The following is a 20,158-nucleotide window of genomic DNA, read 5'->3' as shown; positions in this document are numbered from 1 at the left end:
TTAAAATGATTCTTCTTAATTAATGTTAATTCAGTAAAATGTATCTATATTTTTTCTTCTGTTGATTAGTTGGCATAATAGGTATTTCTTAACAAAAGACTTTTTCTGAAAACAGCTGCTGTGAATGGTTCACATCATTCTAGATCAATGTTTCTCAACCTTGGGAACTTTAAGATATGTGGACTTGAACTCCCAGAATTCCCCAGCCAGCATGCTGGCTGGGGAATTCTGAGGGTTGAAGTCCACTCATACTGGCTGGGGAATTCTGAGAGTTGAAGTCCACACAAACTGGCTGGGGAGTTCTGGGAATTGAAGTCCACACATCTTCAAGTTCCCAAGGTTGAGAAACACTGTTGTAGATAGTTTACAAACTGCAGGATTGTCAGAAAATGTAAGTCTGCCTTAGCACCAAAATTCATATTTGGCTACAATGACTACGTTCCTACTGAAACATAGATAATACATGCCTCAAAAATCATTGCTTTTTCTTCTTTTAGATTGTCCCAAGGCTGTCTGCAGGGCATGGTCCAAAAAGTCAAGATGGGGGCTGTGCTGGTGCGATCCAAGCTCCACCCATTTTTCAATGCGTGTTGTCCATGTGATGGGCATCAAAAACACCCAAAGCTTTGATCGCACCACCACAGACCCCGTCTTGACTTTTTGGACCATGCCCTGTGGACACCGCTGGGTTGTCCCATCTCTTCTGAAAAGCTACCTGATCTCTTTGCTTTCCCACTGACTTCCTGGAAAATAATAATAATAATAATAATAATAATAATAATAATAATAATAATAATAATTCTCTGTTTGCATGGTTCAAAGATGGTAAGGACAGGTCCTCCTTGAACCATTTCCACCCTCAAAATTACTCAACAGAGAAAGGAGAGAGAAATGGTAATAAACCAGGATATAAATCTCTTTCTCTTGACCCGCTGTGTTGGGTGGTTAAAGATATTTAAGACCAATCCAGAATTAAAATGATGTGAAAACAAAAACAATGCTATCAATCTAATAATTTTTTTTAAAAGATCAAGCAGAGGCAGCAGATAACATTTTAGTCAAAAACTAAATTTGTGTGTGGCACAAATGCCCTTCTTAACAAGGTGGCCTTGACAAATTGCCACTGAGGCAAGCAGTTCTGTAGTTCAGGTGTGGCCACTGGGAAGGCCCACTGCCATTAAAGAGGACTACATTATATTTAATTTAATTTAATATCAGCTACCCAACTCCCCAACATCACTGGGTGGGCTATACATTAAATATAGAGGAAATAGTATTAGTTTGAATGAAATTTCCATCCAGTATATTCAAATGTTTTCAGGGAATTATTTAAAAGAAAAAAGCCATTGTGTCTGACTTGGACTGAGAAATCCAAAAGCTTTCCAAAATGATGCTAGGGGAGGGCTAGGTTTGGGAGAATGAATGGTAAAGAATGGGCATTAGTTCCTGACCACAGATTCTGGAGTTGTTTCATGCAAACAGCATTTTGAGGGTGTCTAGGAAGAGATTCACCTTGTTCTTGAAGAAGAATGAGAAGTGAGAGGGAAGTAAGATATCAGACATAAAGAGAGAGAAATAGAGGGCCTTGAAGAAGTAAAGGCACTATTCTGGACTTGGGGGAATAATGGAGGAACAGAGCAAGACTCTTGTCACAATATAAAAACATCTAAAAACGGATGGGAAAGCTTACATTTCTGGAGTGGAATATTCTGGAGACCTCATCCGTGTTCCTTCTTTGAGACGTCGGCAAAAGTCCTCATCAATCTGGACCCCTGGGTACGGAGAAGCCCCTGTGTGGATAAATGTGAAGCTATGAGGACTATTCCAAATCAAAGTTTTTTTGTGTCTCTTCCTGAAGTTCTACAAGCATAAGGAAAAGGTGTGTGCGTGTTTGTGTGTGTGCACACACAATGCAGTCCATGGATTGCCCACTCCTGATCTAGCCCAATATTCTGCTCAGTTGGCTGCTTATATCTAATTCAAATCAAATATAGTTACTAGGCTTACTCTGAAGTCATATCTAATACCATCACTTCTTTTGGTCTCATTAAAATGACTACTTGTTAACTTTGGGGGCTTCTGACATTTACCCCCAAGATTTTGAGGAGTTGTAGTCAGCTCTAGAGTCTCATATGTACAAGCTGACGATGCATTTACGAGAAGCCAATATAGATATCTGTTTGCAACGAGCAAGCAAAATGGTCAACTCATTCCCTAGCTCTTGAGGGTACATGCTCAGGAGCAAAACTCCAACATAGATTCGCCCAGAAGCTTGCGAAATGCCAAATCAATAAATGCCAAATCAATAAGATGGGCCAGATAGAAAAGCTGTAGCAAGATAAGCCCCGTGTTGGCTGTCAGCACCTTGTTCTTTGAAGCCTTGCAGAAGAGGAATTCTTCCCATTATGATATTGAAGAAGTATGACAAGAAAATGGAAAAGCATATTGACATATTAGCCTTACAAATGTCAACGAGAGAAAGTAGGCTTTCAAGGAGCTGAGCAAATTTCAATCCAGCCTGACGACTTCCTTGAAAAGGAGGAGGAGGAGGAGGTTAATTCAGATCTCAATTTGGGTGGCAATGTCATGGCTGAAACAATTTCCATAGGAATCTTGTTGTTGGCTTTATTGTCCACTTTATATATCACTTCTAAATTGATGTTGCTGACATGTCTCAACTCTGCTCTTGCTAGATTCTTATCAAAGTTTCTGTGGCCATCAGCAAATATTTCATTAAAAATGCAGACAGATCTGCAGCAGCAATATTGTAGGCATTTGTTAATAACATGTACATTTTAATATGCATTTTACACTTTTTTGGGAGAAGTGCAAACATTGGGGGGGGGGGGAAAGGCCTTCTGAGTGATGTTATTACTTTGGGAAATATGGATTAGGTTGACTTACCAAACAGGTTAGTTGACTTACCAAACAGGGTGTACAAAACGGTTAAATATCTTTATTTGGATTTCTAATTGGAGAGGGACAATTGATGGGGGAAAAGGTGCATTCATCTCCTGCTAGTTCACTTTCTAAATGCACATGGCTGTCCTCAGTGGCAACACATTGTTGGCCTAGAGGGACTCTTTGGATGTTTTCTCCTACAACATCCATATGGCTTGATTATCAGCCCCATAGGTAGTGGAATCCTCTGTCTCTGTAAGGAGACGGTTGTGGAAAGACGTCTCTTTCACTTCTCTTTGCATCCAACTCAAGTCAGGATCCCTAATCTTGGAGACTTTTCCAATTTGCTCCCAGGCTTCTGTTCAATTGTGTCCAATTCTCAGAGACTGCCTGGACAAGTCCCTGCAGTTTTCTTGGCAAGATTTCAGAAGTGGTTTGCCATTGCCTCCTTCCTGGGGCTGAGAGGAAGTGACTGGCCCAAGGTCACTCAGCTGACTCTGTGCCCAAAGCAGGACTAGAACTCACAGCCTCCCAGTTTCTAGTCTGGTGCTTTAACCACTATCCCAAATTGGCTCTCACAAAATATACATGGGGACATATATTATCTGAAATTTGCAACTTTTTTTCTGTAATCAAGATACCCACAAACACACACAAACATACATGTGTATATGTAAGTTTTGACACTGTAATACTTTAAAGCATCATTTATTTTTCCATTTTGAGAACTTACAGTGGCTATTTTAAGAATGAGGAATATAGAGCACAAAAGAATCCCCCTCTGGATTGCAACCATTCTATATGACATCAGCTCTTGGTATGCCTGGCTTATATTTTTTGAAAAGGTCAAAGACTCTGGTAAATCTGGCTTTATCCCTGGTGAATTTTCCATCAGCCAAAGAGCTCAAGAAGTTGGTCACTCCAATTGACTTTTGGACCCACAAAAGAGCTGATTATAATACAGTAGACGAGCAGATGTAGCCTGTTTAATTGCCTGACTGCATCAATGCAAGCAATACTACCCAAAACCTCAATCCCAAATGCTTTGTGGGATAGCAAAATAATGATAAAATAACTGACAATTTACGGAAGCAAAAGCTACTTCACTTTTCTGTTTCACAGCTGGAAATCTGTCCCCTGATAGCTAGCTTTCTCATCAAAAGTTCATAACTAGCTGATTAAGCTATAGTGCTGCAATTGTTTCAATTCCTCCACATCCCCAAGGTGCTGCAGAATGTCATTCTTTCATAATCCTGGCCTTCCTGAAGCCAAGAAAGAAACTGGAAGAAGATTTAATCTGGTTTGAATGCAAATGGAATCTATATGTGAGACTCTGTTTCAAGGAATCCCAATTCATATTACTTCACCATAAGTTTCTACTGAATTTTCTGTTTACTTTACCTTGAGCCATCTAGCATCCAGGAGTGTCCACAAAGGGAGTCAAAAAAGTCAATAAGGTGACCACGACCGTGTTATCAAAGCCCTATTTTTTTTATTATGCAGGCAAAAAAGGCTGGGACTTTGATCACATAATTGTGACTGCCATCTTGGCTTTCTTGACCCACCCACAGCTGCCCTGTCCATCCACTGTTTGATTGACAGCAGAATTGTCACCTTAGAAGCCGAAAGTAAAGCAATGGAGGATAAATTCTTTTCTGAAACTATGGGGCTAAAACAGACGTGGGTTATTAGACATGATATATTAAGTAATTATGTGCAAATGTATTTATGTATAAATTACATCATCTGTATCATTTGCATGATGGCAAATGGGACATCACTTGCCGACCAACATCCATGTCGACCAGTGTTTTTCAACCTTGTCAACTTTAAGATGTATGGACTTCAACTCCCCAAATTCCCCATGTTGACTATCTTGGTTTGTGGTTTGAACTGCAAGACCCATTTTTTTTTCCAATTAATAAGGAAGTTTGAATAAAAATCATATCTGCAGAAGCTGCAATATTCTTTTGGGGGTGTTACATCATTCTAAATACAACTGTAATCATGAATGGAGTATATGAATTATTTATATGCATTGGGATCTTGCTTCCCTCTTATTTTCTGAGTTGCTTTTTCTGAAGAAAATACTCCTGTCGTGGGTTACTGAAACAGCTGGGCATCTTAGTTAATGCTTTCTGGCATTCCCATGTAACCCATCTACAGCAGGCCTACTAACTGAGTTTCCCTGGTTAAGAAGAAAGCTGATGAATGCCAATTCATGCCGAGGAAAAAAATTATCCCATGTTTCTTTTTCTACCAGTTCTCATTTAATGTGATGAAAGAGAAAGAGAAGAAAGTTTCAGAGAAATGTGCACAGGTTGTGACAGCCTTGTACTTGTAGAGGGACCGGTGCACCGCATTTTGGTCTACTGCTGGATAATTGTCAGTCTCCCACCTTCTTCTTTTTCCCCACTTCCATTCAACTCCAAATTGTTCATTTTGGAAAGTGGGGGCAGTGCTGTAGAGGGATGAAAAGATGTGTTGCGGGCAAGAACCACCACAGGAGAAATAACTGCTACGGAATTGTCTTCTCACCAATACTGCCAAGAGAAATTCAGAAGAAATTCTCAGGCATCCCAAGGATGAACTCAAAATACAGAATCTTCTTTTGAGGAGGAAGAAAATTCCCCAGAAATTGCATGGCAAATTTGGGCCAAGCATTAGTGTTACTCATGATGAGAAGATCATTAGTCATGGTGAGAAGATCATGGTGAGAAGATCAAATGCCAAAATACTCCTACATCCAACTGAGGCAGAAGAGGAAGATAGGGATTTGAGGACAAGGAAAAGCAAGAAGATCAAGGGGGAGGCTAACTCCCAATCTGCACCCCATAATTTGTAGGGAGGTAAACATTTTCTCCCACAACAGACTTCGATGGGAAGGGCCCTTAACTCTGTGATGGTACATTTGGTTCTCAAAAGATCCCAGTTAAGAGACTAGGCTGACTCAGCTAGGCTGATGAGTGAGGTCCCCCTCACTGAATTAGGTAGTGCTGAGCTCCTATAGGAGTGAAGAAGCTGTAACCATCCAGCTGGTGCTTAAAACTCCCAGAAGCTGTAGCCAGCAGGGCCAATGGTGAGGGCTGCTAGTAGTTGTACTTGGATGTACAGTTTGATTACTTTATTTATCTGATCTTGTTGCTTTGAAAAAATTCCCAGCTGATCCAGAGAAAGGCCACCTTTCTTATACAGCCCCATCTGCTAGGCACAGGTCAGTAGTTGAATAGGGTCAGTGGCCATTGCCACATCCATCGCCTCAACACTCAAACCAAGGCATGGAATAATCCAGTGAAAAATTTTTGGGAAAACAAGTGGGGCCTTTCCCCAGTGAAAATCTCTCTTTTGTTAAGAGAGTGGATTGAAGGAAACTTTGCATGGAGGGTGGAGGAGGCTGAACACTGCAAGTGGCCCCAAGAATATAGGAATGCTTTAGAAGCCATGACGACATCATTGTGCAAATGACACAGCTACACTCGTATCGGTTGCATCGTGCGATTTCTACAAATTGCATAATCATGTAGTTCCTGCATTGATGCCATGGTGCAGATGACACCGAATCTCTTCCTTTGCTCCCCTTCCCCATGAATCTCTCTGCCCCAAATCCCCATTTTGCAGCCTTGGGAGACCCTGAGTGAGTGGAGCCAAAATGTCCAAAACTTGTTGTTTGGGGGAATTAAGAGGAAAATGGCTGCTTTATAATACTTAAGACACCCATTTTGCCCCTTAAAAATGTTCCTATTTTTTTTTTACTTTGGGGGGAAGTTAAAAAACAAAACTTAAGGTCCCCAGTTTCTCCTCAACCCCCCTTCCCCATTCCTACAGAAACACAAAGGGTCCAAACCAGCTTCCACAGGCCAGGTTTTCACTATTGAGAAAACTCTTTTTCCCACAAGCTTCCTTGCTGACCCAATTCCTCAATTAAATATTTGCTGTGGGAGTTGGAAGGCACCAATCCAAGGACATGCCTGGATGATCTTCACAAAGTCACTTGTTTGGAAGAACAATTTGCTTTTTTGAATCTGTGCCTCAAAGAGAAAAATGGGGTCCCTGATCTATGTCACCGCCGGGGCAATGGAAGACATCCTGGGCCCGATCCAGTGCTTTTCTCAGCTGAAAAAACAGCCTGCTGCTTCAGTTAAGCTCTTTGGTTGGAGAAGAGTTTTCTTAGGATGAAAGCAATCCCAGGTAAGCAGTTGCTCAGGAAGAGGTCTGTTTGCCTGGCACGTAATCTTTTCACTGAAGCTACTACGCGAAGAGGTCAGAGACCTGATTTGTTCCAGAACTATTATGTGCCTGAATAGATTAAGACAAACGTAAAAATGTTGCCTTAATTAAGTCATTTGTCTCCAGAATATTCTTCTAAGTCTTTGTTGGTCTCCAGATGTGGAGTGAACATCTAGGTGGCATTGGCTGATCTTGACAGGTAAACAGAGTTAATCCTTGGAAGGGGGCAGATTAGGATTTGGATGGGAAACCACTGGCAAATCCAAGGAATGCAGGCTGGATTGCAAAGTGAAAAAAACAGCTTGGAAGAAGGCAATGGCAAAACTCTTCCAGACTGTTGCCATGGAAACTACAATGGCTATAGCTATGAATTCACAGGAATTGACCTTGACTGGAAGAAGACCTTATCTTTCAATGAGGAGAAAATGTGGCCAAACAGCTCCTTGCTCTGGGCTTTTAATTCCATGATTTCCCATCTGGGAACACTTTCTACACTTAAGTTTACTGAGGAAGGGGGCTCTGGAAATTTTAGGGCAGCCTTCTTTAGATGGCGTTCTCCAGAAAACCTTGCTAAGAATTCTGGGAGTTAAGAATTAGGAAGTACAATCCTCAAAGATCTACAAATTACTACATTGAGGAAGGGTGTCCTAAGGTCTTCCTGCAAATGGGTAACCTACTCTGGAGAGATTCCCATGTTGAAAAACACAAGCCCACCTTATTAGAGGGACCCTCCACAAGGGCATTAACAGCAGATCAGGGATGTGAAAAGGAGCAGGACTTTGACTACATGGTCACAGCAGCCATCTTGATGTTTTTGACCCCCCACAGGTGCCCCTGCGGCAGATCTCCCCCTCAGCTAGAGTACAGAATTGGCCCCACTCTCCATTTGCTCAAGGAAACGAGGCCAAGAAGCCGAGCCAGCGCCTTGTGCAAGCAGGCGGCGCACTTCCGAACCCACCGCTGTTGGCCAACATGCACATTAGTCTAAAGATGTGGAAAGTTTTCCCTAAAGGCGGAAAGTTCCAAAGGGCACAAGCAATTTCCTTACGCCTGGGTCAAAAAATACAGAAGCTCTTTTGTTAGGGCTTTTAAAAAGGGATTGCTGTGCAGAAATAACATTTCTCCAGCTAATGTTTGCCGATGCTCCTTCCCCGCCTTCCTTTTATCAAGCAGAGCAGGGCTCTTCTGAAACCCCTTTCCTTCCTTTCCATTCTGCACTTGAGCCTTGAACTCCCTTCCGTTTCTTCCCCCTTCCCCATCAGTGGTTGCATGGCATAGCTTAGGATCAACTGAAGACAACAAGGCTTTATCACAGAGCTCTTACCCTACCATACAGGTAGTCCTCAACTTATGACCATTTGTTTAGCGACCGTTCGAGTTATGACAGGGCTGAAAAAGGAACTTACAACTAGTCCTCGCACTTACGACCATCACAGCATCCCTGTGGTCACGTGATCAAAATACAGGTGCTTGGCAACCAGCATGTATTTATGACGGTTGCAGCATCCCAAGGTCATGTGATCACCATTTGTGACCTTCCCAGCAGGCTTCCGACAAGCAAAGTCAATGGGGGAAGCTGGATTCACTTAACAACCATGGCAAAAAAGGTCATAAAATCAGGCGCAACTCACTTAATGACCACCTTGCTTAGCAATGGGAATTCCAGTCCCAATTGTGGTCATAAGTCAAGGACTACCTGTACTCATGTTAGATGCAAAGTTAACTGCAAGAGGCAGACAGAAAGGAAAAAAATGAAGCTGGACAAGGAATATCTGCTGTTGGTGTTAAAACATTACAGGGAGGAGAAGAGGGGCTTGTTTTGGTACTTTCAGAGAAAATTCAGGGAAAATAGATGTCCATTGCGCTCCATCACTGTAGCTTTGTGGGTCTCCTGAGACCTTTTTTCTCTTGAGCAAAAAGCTAATCTCTCAAACTCCACGCAAGCCTTTCTCCATTCTCTTTTAAGATTAGGGCACAGCCCCTGCCTGTCAGTTTCTGAAACAGAAGGAATCTGGCGCCTTTCCCAGCAAATAGATTTTATTAGAAGGCAGAAGCTTTCAGGAGCTGCAGCTTGTTTGATCAGAGTATCGTGGCAATGACAAACATCAAGCGTAGCATGATCTAGAACAGTGTTCCTCAACCTTGGGAACTTGAAGATGGGCAGACTTCAATTCCCAGAATTCCCCAGCCAGCATTCTGGGAGTTGAAGTCCACCCATCTTAAAGTTGCCATGGTTGAGAAACACTGCTAGAAGAATATTAAGGTGGAAGAGTCTAGTAGCACCCTTTCCAGCTAATGAATTTTATTAATTGCTGCAGCTCAGGAATGCTTCTCCCTCTTAATATACTTGGTTAGCTGAAGAAGGGGTTACCAGATTCCTGATTTTCTGCCACCATTGATCAACATGGGTCTCCACTTACAAAGCTGAAACATAGGTAACCACAACCGTCACATATCCCTTTCCTGTTTGTTCTGCCACCTTCCCCTCCCTTCCTCTGTTTTTTCCCCTATTTTTAGACTGTGACCCTCATGGGGGCAGGAAGCCTAGCTTCATATTTATTTATTGAATTCCCTTCCTGGATCTGCTCAAGCTTGTATATCGACTCCCTTCTAGATTATTATCACCTCCAGTCTGAATACATTTGATTGATGAATTGTAATAGACTGGCTTCATTACTTCCAGTCTGTTGAAGGATTTAAATCCACAGCTCTGACTTGCTTGATATTTGCAAATTCTTTCGAACAGGACTCATATAAATTTATTTGTTTCATTCATTTTCCCCAACTTGCTTCTGGGAAATGTTAAATAAGGGAGTCTACGGGGAGGGCACAAAAAGGTAAAGATGGCGCCTGTGACCTCATGACTGAAGCTTCACCCCTTTCCTATTACACCAAAACATGTAAAGAGGGCGGGACTTCGATTGTGCAGTCACAGCTGCAATCTCTACTTTTACTTTTGGGGGGTGGGGCCCTGCAGATGTTTCTGATGCCCCTTTGGGCTAGGGAGAGAATTGTCAAATTTCTTTAGCAGCAATCAGTCTAGAGAAGAACAGCCAAAGACTAATTCTCTCTGAACTCTCATTAATAAGGCTTACTAGGGAAAAAGGATGAAAGGAACATGCAAGAATTCTGGCAAGCAATGTGGAACTTATATATAGGCAATTCCAAGCTGTTAGGTTCCTCCTTGTCATGAGTACTGATGGTGAGCATGCGTTTTCCCCCCTGGATAGGGGCCCCCTCCTGCTCACCATCAGTACTCATGACAATCCTCTTGCACAACTGTGTAATGGTAGGACTGCCAAAATGTTCTGGGAAGACAGGCCAGTCTGCACCTGGGCTTCATTAGTTAAGCGTCACCAGCCGCGTTATCAGTGTGAGAATCCTCCTTGGCCCCAAATCAGCTGGTGACCTCCAGGTCAACATCAATACGTGAACCACAAAAGTACCTTGGAATTGGTGGGATGCAACATTCTGCATACAGAAAACTCAATCTCTTTGCGGCCATCTTGAGGCCACCTAGATCCTTGCAGCTCAGATCCGGTAGGCAATTCCTACCAGATTCCAGGCAGTTCCTACCAGGCAATTGCAGTTGTAAAAGATTGACCTAAGAAAGCCTTCAGAGCAGTGCAGGTAGTCCTCAACTTACGACCATTCATTTAACAACCATCTGAAGTTATGATGGCCTTGGAATGCTTGCTTTACAGCCCATAAAGCACTTCTGAGTGTCGCAAAATGTCACAACCCCCCCCCCCCATGGTCACATGATCGCATTTTGGGTGCTTGGCACCCAGCTCTCATTTACGACTGGTTGCAGCATCCCGCGGTCACGTTTTGTGACACTTCTTGCCATTTTCCGGCAAAAAACGCCCATTGGGGAAGCTGGATTCACTTAACGATCGCCATAAAAATGGTTATAAAATCAGGTCTGGTCACGTGATGATTCAATTTATGACCGCAACAACTTATGATGGAAATTCCGGTCCCAATTGTGGGTCGTAAGTTGAGGACTATCTGTGTTTCTCAACCTTGGCATCATTAAGAGGTCTGGACTTCAACTCCCAGACTTACCCAGCCAGCTTTGCTGGGAACTGAAGTCCAGATCTTTTAAAGTTGCCAAGGTTGAGAAACACTGCTTCCGGCTAACATGACCAAAAAGTGACCATTTATGTTTTTAAAAAAACATCCTGAAAGCTTCCACCTTTCAGAAGGGTCTGGCACCTTAGAACTGCCCACAGATGCGAGAAGGGCAGAAGTCTCCGTTCCAAGCATTCTGTGGCTTGCAAGTTTTCTCCCTCCCCTCCTTCGATCTGTGTTCTGCCAAGAGAATATGCAAAGCTTGGCCTGAGTTCCCACATTTCCACGATGGAGCACCAGCCAGCATCATGTGGTCTTGGGGGTGTTTCATTTTTCGGAGGGTAAGCATTTTGGGAGGAATTGTTGGAGGAAAAAGGACACCACAAAGATTAGCATAAGTGCAGAATTCTCTCTCCTCCCTCCCTCTGCCTTTCTCTAGGAGAGCTTTTATCTTCTCAAAAGGCACGCAGGAAAGCCTTTGGGAACGAGATCCATGGCAAACCATGAGCCAGGGAGGTCTCTTGCGTGGGAGATGTTTTCTCCCATTAAAAAGTCAGAGAAGCTATGGTTAAAGCTGCCAACATAAAAGTGAGTTTTCCCTCTATAAAAAGGTCTTCAAGACAGAGAAACTTGGTTAAATTTCTCACTCTAACCCAGATTTCCAAGATCAGCTTTGGAAACTGTTATGGTCCAAAATGTCAGCCACTACTGGAAAGCAGGTTGCTCAAACAGCATCCTTCCTGATTTACCTTTGAGAGGAAAAAGACATTTCTTTTTAGATTTAACCCAGCTCAGAAATGGTTAGGCTGTATGGATTCATGCATTGTTGGCTGATTGTACGGAATAGAATAGAACCTTTATTGCAGTCAGTGATCACAGCAAAACAGCAAAATGTGATTCTGGATGTAGGTATATTAGACGTTTATCCTACCTCTGAGGTAGGATGGGCTGAGAGAACATGCCTGGCTCACATACACTGTGATCGGCTGACACACACTGCGCTTCCACGGTTAAGGGTCCACCTTGAGTCATGTTCTGGGAAACCTAGTCCTTGTCTCAGCTGGCTGTGTGAACAGGCCATCTCTTTGACAGAAAGCTAATATCTTATGTGACAACAAACTGTGTTTTGTTAGCCAAGAATTAGGACTGAACATGTGAGAGACCAGCCACCAAGCTCTTGAGCTTGACCAGAATGTTGGTTCATAAAACTTGGTAGTAGGTCCTCAGGACATTCCTAGACTTTCCATCTCATGCTGAAAGATAGATTTGGGAAATGCCTCCTAAAGCATGGAGCCAACAGGATGGGCAGCTGCTGCATTTTATCACATAATTTACCTCTAACCTACATGGTGGGTGGTCCTGGCAGGAAATGGGTAGAATGTCTCTCGGCGACTTGGATGAAAATGCCAGTGCTGGGTCTGGTCCTAGGGCGGCAGAACCCCCTACAATTGCTGTTCTCATCCGCATCTATTGATCTGAGTTATGTCCTTTTCTCCACCCTTTTCCTCCACAGCCATTCCCACCCTCATGGCCTTTGGGGTCTTTACAAGCACCAGCCTCTTCCAGACGGTCTTAGGACTCGATTGCTGCACAGCTGTTGGCGCCAGAGGCAATGGTTAATACAAGGCTGTGTCTTGGTTTTTTCTGTATTTGACTGCATTGTTTGCATTGGTTGTGCTGCTATGGTTCCATATACAGTAATCAGGGCCCTTTGCCTGAAGTGGTCTATACATTTCCTAAATAAATAACAATTGTTTGGTTGAAAGATACCCCATGACCCCAAGTCACCTCCATAGGTGAGGCTGGACTTGATCCAGATCTCCCTGCTCCTAGTCCAGCACCTTCACCACCATGCCACACTGGCACTGCAATGGGTGGGATGTCCACAGCAGTTCACACTCATCAAATGCTCCAGGCTAGGAATGAACGGGGTGAATGAAAGAGGCTCTTTACAGCAGGCCGGCTGGAACACAAATTTGGCCGCATTTCTAAGGAAAAGATGCTTTCCTTCTAGAACAGGACCCCCTCAAATAACAAAATGTGGCTTTGCTTGGTTAATTTCCAGTAGCAAATGTCCCACTCTGATTCTACTTTTATAACACTGAGGGCAAGTACTTCTTCTACCTAAAATCAAACCAAGGAAAGGCAATCTTACCTAGGGAAAATATTTCCCACAGCAGCACGCCGAAAGACCAGACATCACTCTGAGTTGTGTAAATTTTGTCAAAAATTGCTTCTGGAGCCATCCATTTTAGGGGAAGCCTGGCCTGGGAAAGGAAGGAGGTACAAGGTTACTGTGTTATCACAGGCATCCAAGATGGAAGGCTGGACAAATGTACGTTGTGGTGTGTTGCTGTGCAAACTTAACCCCTTTTGTACTTGCTTGTGACATTGGGATGTAAGTAGAAAAAGGTGGAGCTGCAATGCCATGATGCACATTTTATCATTTTACAGGTAGTCCTCGCTTAATGACCACAAATGAGATTGGAATTTCAGTTGCTAAGTGAAGCAGTCATTAAGCAAATCTGACCCGATTTTATGACTTTTTTTGTGGTGGTCATTAAGCAAATCACTGCAGTTGTTAAGCAGACCACGTGGTTGTTAAGCGAATCACATGGTTCCCCATTGATTTTGCTTGCCAGAAGCCAGCCAGAAAGGTTGAAAATGACAATTAGATGACCACAGGATGCTGCGATGGTCAGAAATGCGAACCGGTTGCCAAGTGCCCAAATCGTGATCATGTGGCCGCAGGGATGCTGTGACAGTCATAAGTGTGAGCACTGGCTGTAAGTTGGTTCTTTCAGCACTGTCATAAGTCTGAGCCATCATTAAACAAATGGTCATTAAGTGAGGACTACTTGTAGAAGGTATCCTCATGGTTAGGAAAAAATACCTGGTTGTGGTATCAATTTTTAATCGGGTATTAAATACATTGATCAAAGCTTAGGTATCCTATTCAATATCATGGGGGTGGGGGTGGGGAGCAGGGATGAATAATAGTCACGATTCATGCCCCAAAAGGAGGTCAAGGACACAACTGGGAAATGTCCATCTCTGGGTCTTCCGGCACCCTGCGCCGTACTTACATCGCCTTTCCGCACATAATCAGGATCTTTGTATATATCTCTGGCCAATCCAAAATCGCAAATCTTCACCACGTTGTTTTGAGAAAGAAGAATGTTCCTGGCTGCCAAATCTCTATGTATGCACTGGAATGAAAAAAGAAATACAATGAAATCAAGAAAAAAAAAGTCAATGATTTTCATCTGTTACCAAGAGGGCCTGAAAACACTCAAGAGGGTCTCTGTGACTGTTTGATTGGAGCCCTGCCCGTTTTCACATGTGCCACAGATGCAACCTGCGTAAAACGGGATGTGCTGTGATCACAGAGTTGTGGACATCATCTTGACTCTTTTGACCCCCACCTCCATGGATGTCCCTGTTTGTTTCTGCAGTTTAAAGTAGTCCAGCATCTTATGACATCTTAGAGAACTTAAGGAGAACTTAAGGAGGGCCATAAGGAAAACTGTGACTATGGGTTTGTGGAAGACAACCACGTGATGTGCATGCGAAACATCCCAAGTTTAGTGCTTGTGGAACACCTTGACTCTTAATGGGTTGGTTGTATTACTCTGGAACAAGTTGGTTAGGAGCAGGTCTAGCTACATTTGGGTGCTATTTTTCATGTGCTTTTTAGTGGTTCTTTACTTTCTGAACCCCTGTGAAACATTAAACCTTCCCAAACAGAGAATACTTTCAAAGGGCTCCTTTGATACCCCCACATATAAAACGGGACTGCATTTTGCTAATGAAATTATTATCATAACTTCTGAATCTCATTCCACCACACCCAGCTGGTGGTTATACAAATATGTTTTCCCAAAGCTTATTTGTTCTTGTCTGAATTCGAAGAATAGAACTCCATCAGCTCTACTGCTGCATGGTTGAAATGTTGGATGACATTAAAAAAAAGTTTACTCATAATGATAAAGCATTAGAAATAAAAAAGAGGAAAATCAGGATCACGCCCCAAATTGTTCTGGATGATGACTGGCTGGGTTAATGTGTAATATCCCAATAAATGACTATATACAGGTAGTCCTTGACTTATGACCACAATTGGGACTGAAACTTCTGTTGCTAAGCAAGGCAGTTGTTAAGTGAGTCATGCCCAATTTTATGACCTTTTTTGCCATGTTCGTTAAGTGAATCTGGTTTTCCCCATTGACTTTGTTTGTAGGAAGCTGGCTGGGAAGGTTGCAAATGGTGATCACGTGACCCTTGAACACTGCAACCATCATAAGTGCAAGCCAGTTGCCAAGCGCCTGAATTTTGATCATGTGACTGCAGGGATGTTGCGGTGGTCCTAAGTGCATGAACTGGTCATAGGTCACTTTTTTCAGCACCGCCGTAACTTCCAACAGTTGCTAAACAAATGGTCGTAAGTCGAGGACTACCTGTAATGATCGATTGCATTGAAGTCAGCATTCCTATTGCTTTGAATTCTGAGAGTTGAGATCCATACACCTGGAATTTTGTGAAGTTTGGGAAATACTAGTCTGGCTTGTTATGCTATGCCTAGCTTCACAGTTTTTGACAACTCTTGGGCAAGACTTACTTTTCTTGAGGCCAGGAACTCCATGCCTTTAGCTACCTGGAAGCTGTAGCAAATCAGGTCCTCCAAAGTCAGAGGTCGCTTATAAAGATCCTCAGCATCTAGGAGAAAGCAAGGGATGATCTGAGCCAGGCATGCAAAGGGACATTTCTGCAGTAAAGACTCACCTACATAGGATGGCAGGAGATCTGTATTAAAAAAAAAAAATCCAAGTAATCATGTGGAGTTAGTTCTTAGATGATGGCTAAAATAATATTCTAGCCTTACTGGACCCCATTTTGTTTATAAAGAAAAGGAATGAGAATGTTGGAAGAGCAATAAAAACAGCACTTCACTAAAACATGGTTTGCAAAGCCCTAAACTTGTTACATTCTGGGAAGAAGTACTGTAATTATACATATTATTTTTTCTTTAACAACTTGTGGACATCCATAGAATGAAGCCATATATACACAGAAGATTTTCCACATGCAGCACATAGAAGGTAAAGCTGTACATAGGTCTGTACTCGAGGGTTTGCATTTTGGCTTCCTTCTCCCACTTTTCCGAGTCAGTGGATACCAGGCTGTCCTGATTAATGCTGACGTAACAATTCTTTCTGGCCTGTGAACGGTCGAGTTCCTGAGACAACAGCTTCATTCCTCATACCCCAAAATAGGCAGGGACCAACATTCCCAGATTTTTTAAAAACTTTGGGGAATGACCACGCTGTTAAGGAATGAGAGGCAAGGCTCAATGTACCCATTTTACCCCTTAAACCCTTAAATTCCGACTCTCCCCAAATAGGCGGACCTTTTGGGTTTTGCTCGTTCTACTGACAGCGCCAGGTCCACAGACAGGCCAACAGAGCAAGACCCAAAGCTACAAAATCAGAAAAGGTGGCCCAGCTTTGCTAAGGACATCACTAAGAAGAAGGGAGAGTGTTTCTGCTTTTCCCCAGCCTGCTCCATTTGCAGACGGAGTAACCCAGGTGTAGACCGGAAGGGGCTACAGCTCCAAAATTAGAAATCCAGAGAGACCAGAAAGTGAGCTGGTGGGTGTTCACCGACCTTCCTCTTCTTCCTCCGAATCTGTGTAGCTCTTGTCTTCGATGAACCCAGAGCTGGCAGAACTTCCGGTGCTGGCCACACTTTCAAGACGCCTCTTAATCAGCTCTGTTAAGTCACTGATAGACGCCCTCAACCCTTTCTCCGAGCAATCTGAATTTTCCGGTGGCTAGGGGGAAAAAAGACCTCATAAAGAAGCCCGTCATGTCCTCACAGTCAGGAACCACGCTGAGACAAGGAATAGGTCTCTAGTGCTTTATTACTGCTACATTAGACAGAAAATCCTAACAAACGGAAGTAGCGTGGGAAAAACCCAGAAAGATAAACCCCAAAAGTCAAGGCGGGTCTGATCTGTGTCTCTTTGAATGGCTGCTTAATTCCTCAGTACTACGCATGCGTTTTCCCCCCTGGATAGGGGCCCCCTCCTGCTCACCATCCTTACTCATGACACATTATCACCCTTCGGTCAGGTACAAACAACATGCTGAACATGAGGCCTGGGTTAACAAAAGGGACTGGCTGTTTTTGCGTAACACGCTGTGTCCGTTTAAGTGAATCACGGTACGCTTGTAGCTCACATACCAAGCTAGGATCACAATCTTCAAACTACACCATCCGTTTTAGCTGACATAAGTGTTTTCATTTGTTAGCAACAACTCAGTTATTAGTGCAAAGTCCAAAAAAGGAGTAATCTTGAACGGCCCAGAGTCCCCCGTATGAGGGAGATGGGCGGAGATAAAAATATGATCAATCAATCAATCAATCTTCCATTCTGAATAAAAGTCTCCCTAACGTCTAAGGGATGACATACATGATTGAATTTACTCAAACCCAATTCTCACTTGGACAAGAAATGAAACCCTTTTCCGTTTGATGTTTTCAAAGGACTGACACACCCGGGGCACGTATTTTACCTTGCATACAATGAAATCACCTCGTTTTCCTCGCAGGTAATTAGACAGATTTCCATACTTGCAATATTCTACAATGACCATCAAAGGACCTGCAGACATGATCAAAACAAAGTTTATAAAATGATAACACATGGGAACTTCACAGGAATGAGCAAAAGTAAGTAAACATCGCTATTGCAAGCACAGAAGAAAATGGGCAACAGATAAAAGAAGTCTGAATCCAGGGTCAAGCAGAGAATTGGGGCCAGGAAGTGAGAAATGAAAACTGGCGACTGGCCATATTTTCTGTTTAATGGGACTGACACCAGCTTTTACTTGCTGATGGGTGTTTGTGCCGATGTTACACTGCTCCCTGCTACCCTGTTAGCACTCAAAGGCCGCCCCTGTCTGCCCGTCCTTCTAAACATGCCTCCTTGCTCCCTGAACAGCAATTATGCCACTAATTAGCACCATTAGTTGCCACCAAAGGAAATCACCATTTCCCTTAACCAAGAGACTAAGATCATAGCTTGGTCTTGACATGACGGCTATTTAGCTTTGGCCATTACTGACTTGGCTGCCCCCAAAGGACTTCCCCACATCGAACAACACGGGGTAAATCTGAAGAACCAGCACAACGGAATGTTATGCAGAAAGTTGTATAGATTAAGGATCATGGATGTCTCCAAGCTCCAGATGATTTGGGGCACGTCCATCTCATCATCAGGAGTCAAGCTCAACCTCAGAGAATCTTTTAATTGTTTATTTACGAAGTCTGCAGCCTGCCCGAATCCCATCGAGTTGTTTCTTTTTGATAGCATGCCGTGAGTACGTGTCCCTATCAATGTCATATCTAATCAATATTTCAAAGGGGGATCTGGAGCCAGACTGTAGTTACGAGGGGGAAAGGATTAACTCCCAGTCTGTCCCAAAGCCTAGTTTTCTTCTCTGTTTTCTTCACAGAGGAGAACCAAGCGCAGTTTCCTTAAGTCAGATGAATTTTTTGCTTTTTTGTTTTTGCCATTAGCAGGTTGTCCATCATCATGGACATCAGGGGTGTCCAGCCTGAGCCTCAAGGCTGCGTGTGAACCCTGAATCCCCCAAAGTCTGTTACCAAATTAAATGCAAAAGAAAGGAAAATGATTAAACGCGTGCCTGGAGAATTATTTCCACGTAACCATCAAATCTAGTTAATGTTCTTTTCCTACTGACTACTGCAGAATGCATTCTGCATCTCATAAGCCAAGTGCTGCCTAAGGCATGGAAAAATCCTACACGCTCCTTACCTTAACTGGCTCATAGTTTGATCTTTGTTTCTTTGGTTTACTCTACTTTCCCTCTTGCATTTACCAGGTAGTCCTTGACTTATGACCACAATTGGGACTGGACCTTCCGTCGCTAGGCAATGCGGTCATTAAGTGAGTTGCATCTGATTTTACAACCTTTTTTGCCATGCTCGTTAAGCGGATCACCATGGTCATTAAGCAAATCACATGGACATGAAGTGAATCCAGCTTCCCCCATTGATTTTGCCTGTCAGAAGCCCCCTGGGAAGGTCGCAAATGGTGATCACGTGACCCCAGGATGCTGCAACTGTCATAAATACATGCCAGTTTCCAAGTGCCTGAATTTTGATTACGTGACCGTGGGGAAGATGCAACAGTCGTAAGTGCAAGGATCAGTCGTAAGTCACTTTTCCCAGTACCATTGTAACTTCGAATGGTCGCTAAACGAATGATCGCAAGTCGAGGACTACCTGTATTTTGCTTTTTGAATGTAACTTTGATAAAACTCAGTGCCAATGATTGTTTAATGTTGTGATTTCAGTACAACTCCACCGAATACAGATCTTCAATGCTTACTTTCCCCTATTTTTGCTAATCAAATTCTGTGAGTATTACTGCTTTATTTCCCTGTCTCTCCAGTTGGTTTGCGTGATACATTAAGGTAATTTTTCTACAATCTAAATAATCGGTGAGTGAAACTCTAGGAATGGAGGTTCTCTCCAAAGAGCCTCATTTAAATCAGAATCACCTTCCAGCTTCTCTCTCTCGTATTTGGGAGAACCAAAGACACCTGGCTTCATTTTCTCGAACTGAGGTTGGTTTTGAAAAAATAAAAAGGCAGCATTTCCGAGCACGTCCTGTATTTTGGGGGCGGGGGGACCAACCCATTTTGTGGTTGAGGCAGAAACAGAGTGATGGAAATGCAGTAGAATAGCAGCTGATGGGTTCAGACCAGTGTTTTTCCAACTAGGCAACTTTAAGATGTGTGGACCTCCCAGAATTCTGGGAATATAAAATAAAGCTTTCACGGGTAAGATCAGATTCCTTTATCTCTGAAACGCCAATTGCTTGAAATAGCTACTATGAGCTATTTCTGGATAATCTAACCCAGTGTTT

General features: G+C 43.1%; 1 protein-coding gene across 1 annotated transcript in view; it reads right to left on the bottom strand.

Annotated features, from left to right (window-relative positions):
- LOC134504543 (vascular endothelial growth factor receptor kdr-like) overlaps window positions 1-20,158 on the bottom strand; it is a 160,318-nt gene that overhangs the window by 16,390 nt on the left and 123,770 nt on the right. The window contains exons 20-25 of the mRNA XM_063313806.1: window positions 17,778-17,866; window positions 16,867-17,032; window positions 15,821-15,918; window positions 14,289-14,411; window positions 13,358-13,469; window positions 1,691-1,790 (exon numbers count right to left, since the gene is read on the bottom strand). Coding sequence (XP_063169876.1) covers window positions 1,691-1,790; window positions 13,358-13,469; window positions 14,289-14,411; window positions 15,821-15,918; window positions 16,867-17,032; window positions 17,778-17,866 — 688 coding nt within the window. The remainder of the gene's footprint in view (window positions 1-1,690; window positions 1,791-13,357; window positions 13,470-14,288; window positions 14,412-15,820; window positions 15,919-16,866; window positions 17,033-17,777; window positions 17,867-20,158) is intronic.

Source organism: Candoia aspera, chromosome 12 (genome assembly GCF_035149785.1).
Source record: "Candoia aspera isolate rCanAsp1 chromosome 12, rCanAsp1.hap2, whole genome shotgun sequence".
Lineage (NCBI taxonomy): Eukaryota > Metazoa > Chordata > Lepidosauria > Squamata > Boidae > Candoia > Candoia aspera.
The sequence above is the reverse complement of the archived record's forward strand: the minus strand, read 5'-3'. Positions and strand labels throughout refer to the sequence as shown.